At 47.3% G+C, this 9,036-nt stretch overlaps 2 protein-coding genes across 4 annotated transcripts in view; one reads left to right on the forward strand and one right to left on the reverse strand.

Moving 5' to 3' along the window:
• Positions 1 to 1,904, reverse strand: part of LOC120921891 (oocyte zinc finger protein XlCOF7.1-like) — a 44,862-nt gene extending 42,958 nt beyond the window's left edge. Inside the window, exon 1 of one of the 3 annotated variants that reach the window (XM_040334390.1) lies at positions 1,809 to 1,904. In XM_040334390.1, the coding sequence (XP_040190324.1) occupies positions 1,809 to 1,819 (11 nt within the window). In that variant the 5' untranslated portion in view covers positions 1,820 to 1,904. Of the gene's footprint in view, positions 1 to 1,801 lie in introns of all 3 variants that reach the window. The other 2 variants (XM_040334387.1, XM_040334389.1) reach the window with 2 other exon arrangements.
• A 135-nt stretch (positions 1,905 to 2,039) lies between these two features.
• Positions 2,040 to 8,585, forward strand: LOC120921892 (gastrula zinc finger protein XlCGF53.1-like; the record flags this gene model as incomplete). The annotated part of the gene is made up of 4 exons (XM_040334391.1): positions 2,040 to 2,209; positions 4,613 to 4,716; positions 8,276 to 8,410; positions 8,495 to 8,585. Coding segments are annotated over exons 2-4 (292 nt in total), but the record flags the coding sequence as incomplete, so codon positions are not given.
• Positions 8,586 to 9,036: the final 451 nt, after the last annotated feature.

Below are 9,036 nucleotides of genomic sequence, written 5' to 3' on the forward strand. Positions count from 1 at the left end.
AGATATATGGGGAGTATACTGTCAGTATATATAGAGATATATGAGGAGTATACTGTCAGTATATAGAGATATATGGGGAGTATACTGTCAGTATATATAGAGATATATGGGGAGTATACTGTCAGTATATATAGAGATATATGAGGAGTATACTGTCGGTAATAGAGATATATGAGGAGTATACTGTCAGTATATATAGAGATATATGAGGAGTATACTGTCAGTATATAGAGATATATGAGGAGTATACTGTCAGTATATATAGAGATATATGGGGAGTATACTGTCAGTATATATAGAGATATATGGGGAGTATACTGTCAGTATATATAGAGATATATGAGGAGTATACTGTCAGTATATATAGAGATATATGAGGAGTATACTGTCAGTATATAGAGATATATGAGGAGTATACTGTCAGTATATATAGAGATATATGAGGAGTATACTGTCAGTATATATAGAGATATATGAGGAGTATACTGTCAGTATATATAGAGATATATGAGGAGTATACTGTCAGTATATATAGAGATATATGGGGAGTATACTGTCAGTATATAGAGATATATGAGGAGTATACTGTCAGTATATATAGAGATATATGAGGAGTATACTGTCAGTATATAGAGATATATGAGGAGTATACTGTCAGTATATATAGAGATATATGAGGAGTATACTGTCAGTATATATAGAGATATATGAGGAGTATACTGTCAGTATATAGAGATATATGAGGAGTATACTGTCAGTATATAGAGATATATGAGGAGTATACTGTCAGTATATATAGAGATATATGGGGAGTATACTGTCAGTATATATAGAGATATATGGGGAGTATACTGTCGGTAATAGAGATATATGAGGAGTATACTGTCAGTATATATAGAGATATATGAGGAGTATACTGTCAGTATATAGAGATATATGAGGAGTATACTGTCAGTATATATAGAGATATATGGGGAGTATACTGTCAGTATATATAGAGATATATGAGGAGTATACTGTCAGTATATAGAGATATATGAGGAGTATACTGTCAGTATATATAGAGATATATGAGGAGTATACTGTCAGTATATATAGAGATATATGAGGAGTATACTGTCAGTATATATAGAGATATATGAGGAGTATACTGTCAGTATATATAGAGATATATGAGGAGTATACTGTCAGTATATATATAGAGATATATGAGGAGTATACTGTCAGTATATATAGAGATATATGGGGAGTATACTGTCAGTATATATAGAGATATATGAGGAGTATACTGTCAGTATATATAGAGATATATGGGGAGTATACTGTCAGTATATATAGAGATATATGAGGAGTATACTGTCAGTATATAGAGATATATGAGGAGTATACTGTCAGTATATAGAGATATATGAGGAGTATACTGTCAGTATATAGAGATATATGAGGAGTATACTGTCAGTATATATATAGAGATATATGAGGAGTATACTGTCAGTATATAGAGATATATGAGGAGTATACTGTCAGTATATATAGAGATATATGGGGAGTATACTGTCGGTAATAGAGATATATGAGGAGTATACTGTCAGTATATAGAGATATATGAGGAGTATACTGTCAGTATATAGAGATATATGAGGAGTATACTGTCAGTATATATAGAGATATATGGGGAGTATACTGTCGGTAATAGAGATATATGAGGAGTATACTGTCAGTATATAGAGATATATGAGGAGTATACTGTCGGTATATAGAGATATATGGGGAGTATACTGTCGGTAATAGAAATTCTCACCATTTACCTTCCTCTCATCTGTTTTACTGCCTCTCCCCGCAGCCGGAAATGACTTGCGTCTCAGCACTGTCAGCTCTGCGTTCCAGCCGCCGGAAGTGATGTCACGATAAGAGAGAAGTGTGTGGAAATGCGCCACCTGGTGTCTGGCGGTGTGAAGTGCGGATTGCTTTTTGTGTATAGAAATCAGAAGAGATTGCCGGGGATGAGAATCCTCTGATCGGTGTGTTATCGCGGCCCCCCCCCCCCCCTATCCGATCACCGGAATTCACACGGGACTCTCATTCTCCATAATGTTGGTCTTCAAGAAAATGGCGACTAAAGACCCAGAACTCCTAGCACCTCTCCCAGAATTCCCTGCTGGGGGGGGGGACGCTGTAAGATGTGAAGTCACCTGAGCTACAGGAAGAGGTAATTGTACTGTGTGTCCCAGAATCCCCATCCCCCCATAGTCTGATCCCTGTGTCCCCCCCCCATAGTCTGATCCCTGTGTGTCCCCCCCCCCATAGTCTGATCCCTGTGTGCCCCCCCCCCCATAGTCTGATCCCTGTGTGTCCCAGAATCCCCCCCATAGTCTGATCCCTGTGTGTCCCCCAATCCCCATAGTCTGATCCCTGTGTGTCCCCCCAATCCCCATCCCCCCATAGTCTGATCCCTGTGTGTCCCCCATCCCCCCATAGTCTGATCCCTGTGTCCCCCCCCATAGTCTGATCCCTGTGTCCCCCCCCCATAGTCTGATCCCTGTGTCCCCCCCCCATAGTCTGATCCCTGTGCCCCCCCCCATAGTCTGATCCCTGTGTCCCCCCCCCATAGTCTGATCCCTGTGTCCCCCCCCCATAGTCTGATCCCTGTGTGTCCCCCCCCCCCATAGTCTGATCCTTGTGTCCCCCATAGTGTTATCTGTGTCCCCCCCCCCATAGTCTGATCCCTGTGTGTCCCCCCCCCCATAGTCTGATCCCTGTGTCCCCCCCCATAGTCTGATCCCTGTGTGTCCCCCCCCCCCCATAGTCTGATCCCTGTGTCCCCCCCCATAGTCTGATCCCTGTGTGTCCCCCCCCCCATAGTCTGATCCTTGTGTCCCCCATAGTGTGATCTGTGTCCCCCCCCCATAGTCTGATCCCTGTATGTCCCCCAATCCCCATCCCCCCATAGTCTGATCTCTGTGTGTCCCCCCCCCCCCCATAGTCTGATCCCTGTGTGTCCCCCCAATCCCCATCCCCCCATAGTCTGATCCTTGTGTCCCCCATAGTGTGATCTGTGTCCCCCCCCCCCATAGTCTGATCCCTGTATGTCCCCCAATCCCCATCCCCCCATAGTCTGATCTCTGTGTGTCCCCCCCCCCCCATAGTCTGATCCCTGTGTGTCCCCCCCCCCCCATAGTCTGATCCCTGTGTGTCCCCCCAATCCCCCCCCCCCCATAGTCTGATCCTTGTGTCCCCCATAGTGTGATCTGTGTCCCCCCCCCCATAGTCTGATCCCTGTGTCCCCCCCCATAGTCTGATCCCTGTGTGTCCCCCCCCCCCATAGTCTGATCCTTGTGTCCCCCATAGTGTGATCTGTGTCCCCCCCCCCCATAGTCTGATCCCTGTGTGTCCCCCCAATCCCCATCCCCCCATAGTCTGATCCTTGTGTCCCCCATAGTGTGATCTGTCCCCCCCCCATAGTCTGATCCCTGTGCCCCCCCCCCCATAGTCTGATCCTTGTGTCCCCCATAGTGTGATCTGTCCCCCCCCCCCCATAGTCTGATCCCTGTATGTCCCCCAATCCCCATCCCCCCATAGTCTGATCCCTGTGTGCCCCCCCCCCCATAGTCTGATCCCTGTGTGCCCCCCCCCCATAGTCTGATCCCTGTGTCCCCCATAGTGTTATCTGTGTCCCCCCCCATAGTCTGATCCCTGTGTCCCCCCCCCATAGTGTGATCCCTGTGTGTCCCCCAATCCCCATAGTCTGATCCCTGTGTCCCCCCCCATAGTCTGATCCCTGTGTGTCCCCCCCCCCCATAGTCTGATCCTTGTGTCCCCCATAGTGTGATCTGTGTCCCCCCCCATAGTCTGATCCCTGTATGTCCCCCAATCCCCATCCCCCCATAGTCTGATCTCTGTGTGTCCCCCCCCCCATAGTCTGATCCCTGTGTGTCCCCCCAATCCCCATCCCCCCATAGTCTGATCCTTGTGTCCCCCATAGTGTGATCTGCCCCCCCCCCCCATAGTCTGATCCCTGTGTCCCCCATAGTGTGATCTGTCCCCCCCCCCCCCCCATAGTCTGATCCCTGTATGTCCCCCAATCCCCATCCCCCCATAGTCTGATCCCTGTGTGTCCCCCAATCCCCATAGTCTGATCCTTGTGTCCCCCATAGTGTGATCTGTCCCCCCCCCCCATAGTCTGATCCCTGTGTCCCCCATAGTGTGATCTGTGTCCCCCCCCCCATAGAGCCTGACCTCTCCCCCAACTCTGTGTGTACCACAATCCCCATCTGTGTGTCCCTCATCCCCCCCATCTCTGTCTTCCCCCCCCCCCCCCATAGTCTGATCCCTGTGTGTCCCCCATCTCTGTGTGTCTCCCACCCCCTATAGAGCCTGACCTCTCCCTGATCTCTGTGTGTCCCCCATCCCTCCCATCTCTGTGTGTCCCTCATCCCCCCCATCTCTGTCCCCCCCCTCCATAGTCTGATCTCTGTGTGTCCCCCATCCCCCCCATCTCTGTGTGTCTCCCACCCCCTATATAGCCTGACCTCTCCCTAATCTCTGTGTGTCCCCCCCATCCCTATATAGAGCCTGATCTGTATATCCCTATTCACTTCTATCTCCTCTACAGACTACCAACCCCCACCGTCCAACACCGACCATCACAGCATGGACCCCGACAGCAAGAAGATCCTTCACCTCACACTGGAGATCCTCTACCTGCTGACCGGAGAGGTGAGGAGGATTCTGGGAGGTCACATGACATCACTCTTATCTCTATTAATAATACAGACCTGACCGGAGAGGTGAGGAGGATTCTGGGAGGTCACATGACATCACTCTTATCTCTATTAGTAATACAGACCTGACTGGAGAGGTGAGGAGGATTCTGGGAGGTCACATGACATCACTCTTATCTCTATTAATAATATACAGACCTGACCGGAGAGGTGAGGAGGATTCTGGGAGGTCACATGACATCACTCTTATCTCTATTAATAATACAGACCTGACCGGAGAGGTGAGGAGGATTCTGGGAGGTCACATGACATCACTCTTATCTCTATTAATAATACACAGACCTGACCGGAGAGGTGAGGAGGATTCTGGGAGGTCACATGACAGCACTCTTATCTCTATTAATAATACAGACCTGACCGGAGAGGTGAGGAGGATTCTGGGAGGTCACATGACATCACTCTTATCTCTATTAATAATACACAGACCTGACCGGAGAGGTGAGGAGGATTCTGGGAGGTCACATGACATCACTCTTATCTCTATTAATAATACAGACCTGACCGGAGAGGTGAGGAGGATTCTGGGAGGTCACATGACATCACTCTTATCTCTATTAATAATACAGACCTGACCGGAGAGGTGAGGAGGATTCTGGGAGGTCACATGACATCACTCTTATCTCTATTAATAATACACAGACCTGACCGGAGAGGTGAGGAGGATTCTGGGAGGTCACATGACATCACTCTTATCTCTATTAATAATACAGACCTGACCGGAGAGGTGAGGAGGATTCTGGGAGGTCACATGACATCACTCTTATCTCTATTAATAATACACAGACCTGACCGGAGAGGTGAGGAGGATTCTGGGAGGTCACATGACATGACTCTTATCTCTATTAATAATACACAGACCTGACCGGAGAGGTGAGGAGGATTCTGGGAGGTCACATGACATCACTCTTATCTCTATTAATAATACACAGACCTGACCGGAGAGGTGAGGAGGATTCTGGGAGGTCACATGACATCACTCTTATCTCTATTAATAATACAGACCTGACCAGAGAGGTGAGGAGGACTCTGGGAGGTCACATGACATCACTCTTATCTCTATTAATAATACACAGACCTGACCGGAGAGGTGAGGAGGATTCTGGGAGGTCACATGACATCACTCTTATCTCTATTAATAATACACAGACCTGACAGGAGAGGTGAGGAGGATTCTGGGAGGTCACATGACATCACTCTTATCTCTATTAATAATACAGACCTGACCGGAGAGGTGAGGAGGATTCTGGGAGGTCACATGACATCACTCTTATCTCTATTAATAATACACAGACCTGACCGGAGAGGTGAGGAGGATTCTGGGAGGTCACATGACATCACTCTTATCTCTATTAATAATACAGACCTGACCGGAGAGGTGAGGAGGATTCTGGGAGGTCACATGACATCACTCTTATCTCTATTAATAATACACAGACCTGACCGGAGAGGTGAGGAGGATTCTGGGAGGTCACATGACATCACTCTTATCTCTATTAATAATACACAGACCTGACCGGAGAGGTGAGGAGGATTCTGGGAGGTCACATGACATCACTCTTATCTCTATTAATAAAACAGACCTGACCGGAGAGGTGAGGAGGATTCTGGGAGGTCACATGACATCACTCTTATCTCTATTAATAATACAGACCTGACCGGAGAGGTGAGGAGGATTCTGGGAGGTCACATGACATCACTCTTATCTCTATTAATAATACACAGACCTGACCGGAGAGGTGAGGAGGATTCTGGGAGGTCACATGACATCACTCTTATCTCTATTAATAATACAGACCTGACCGGAGAGGTGAGGAGGATTCTGGGAGGTCACATGACATCACTCTTATCTCTATTAATAATACAGACCTGACCGGAGAGGTGAGGAGGATTCTGGGAGGTCACATGACATCACTCTTATCTCTATTAATAACACAGACCTGACCGGAGAGGTGAGGAGGATTCTGGGAGGTCACATGACATCACTCTTATCTCTATTAATAATACACAGACCTGACCGGAGAGGTGAGGAGGATTCTGGGAGGTCACATGACATCACTCTTATCTCTATTAATAATACAGACCTGACCGGAGAGGTGAGGAGGATTCTGGGAGGTCACATGACATCACTCTTATCTCTATTAATAATACACAGACCTGACCGGAGAGGTGAGGAGGATTCTGGGAGGTCACATGACATCACTCCTATCTCTATTAATAATACACAGACCTGACCGGAGAGATGAGGAGGATTCTGGGAGGTCACATGACATCACTCTTATCTCTATTAATAATACAGACCTGACCGGAGAGGTGAGGAGGATTCTGGGAGGTCACATGACATCACTCTTATCTCTATTAATAATACAGACCTGACCGGAGAGGTGAGGAGGATTCTGGGAGGTCACATGACATCACTCTTATCTCTATTAATAACACAGACCTGACCGGAGAGGTGAGGAGGATTCTGGGAGGTCACATGACATCACTCTTATCTCTATTAATAATACACAGACCTGACCGGAGAGGTGAGGAGGATTCTGGGAGGTCACATGACATCACTCTTATCTCTATTAATAATACAGACCTGACCGGAGAGGTGAGGAGGATTCTGGGAGGTCACATGACATCACTCTTATCTCTATTAATAATACAGACCTGACCGGAGAGGTGAGGAGGATTCTGGGAGGTCACATGACATCACTCTTATCTCTATTAATAATACACAGACCTGACCGGAGAGGTGAGGAGGATTCTGGGAGGTCACATGACATCACTCTTATCTCTATTAATAATACACAGACCTGACCGGAGAGGGGAGGAGGATTCTGGGAGGTCACATGACATCACTCTTATCTCTATTAATAATACACAGACCTGACCGGAGAGGTGAGGAGGATTCTGGGAGGTCACATGACATCACTCTTATCTCTATTAATAATACACAGACCTGACCGGAGAGGGGAGGAGGATTCTGGGAGGTCACATGACATCACTCTTATCTCTATTAATAATACAGACCTGACCAGAGAGGTGAGGAGGATTCTGGGAGGTCACATGACATCACTCTTATCTCTATTAATAATACAGACCTGACCGGAGAGGTGAGGAGGATTCTGGGAGGTCACATGACATCACTCTTATCTCTATTAATAATACAGACCTGACCGGAGAGGTGAGGAGGATTCTGGGAGGTCACATGACATCACTCTTATCTCTATTAATAATACAGACCTGACCGGAGAGGTGAGGAGGATTCTGGGAGGTCACATGACATCACTCTTATCTCTATTAATAATACACAGACCTGACCGGAGAGGTGAGGAGGATTCTGGGAGGTCACATGACATCACTCTTATCTCTATTAATAATACACAGACCTGACCGGAGAGGTGAGGAGGATTCTGGGAGGTCACATGACATGACTGTGGGAGGAGTTTGGGGTGTGATCTATATAAAGGGGTTCGGTCTCTGGGATGTTCTGTATTGATCCGTAGGATTACATTATTGTGAAGAGGTCAGGTGATCATGTCCCACCAATCAGGAAGACTCGTATCTCGGCCTCCAATCCTCTGTCAGAGCAGAAAATCCTGGAACTGATTCAGCAAATCACAGAGCTGCTGACTGGACGGGTGAGTGACATCATTGTGTGTGATGGATGGAGGAGTGACCTCACTGTGATGTCATCAGATTTATGACTCTGTTTATGTTTCTAGGGATCTTTAGAAGACGAAAAGGAAATGACTTGTCCCCGCCCCCTTGTGTCACATGGTATGATGGGTATTGTCGTCTTTATCTTTTTGGAGTGTCAGTTACATAGAGCCCATACTGTATCAGAGCTCTAATCCTAGGGGGTCCGGCCCATAGAGCCCATACTGTATCACATCTCTAATCCTAGGGGGTCCGGCCCATAGAGCCCATACTGTATCACATCTCTAATCCTAGGGGGTCCGGCCCATAGAGCCCATACTGTATCAGAGCTCTAATCCTAGGGGGTCCGGCCCATAGAGCCCATACTGTATCACATCTCTAATCCTAGGGGGTCCGGCCCATAGAGCCCATACTGTATCACATCTCTAATCCTAGGGGGTCCGGCCCATAGAGCCCATACTGTATCAGAGCTCTAATCCTAGGGGGTCCGGCCCATAGAGCCCATACTGTATCACATCTCTAATCCTAGGGGGTCCGGCCCATAGAGCCCATACTGTATCAGAGCTCTAATCCTAGGTGGTCCGGCCCATAGATCCCATACTGTATC

The sequence above is a fragment of the Rana temporaria genome (genome assembly GCF_905171775.1).
Source record: "Rana temporaria chromosome 8 unlocalized genomic scaffold, aRanTem1.1 chr8a, whole genome shotgun sequence".
Lineage (NCBI taxonomy): Eukaryota > Metazoa > Chordata > Amphibia > Anura > Ranidae > Rana > Rana temporaria.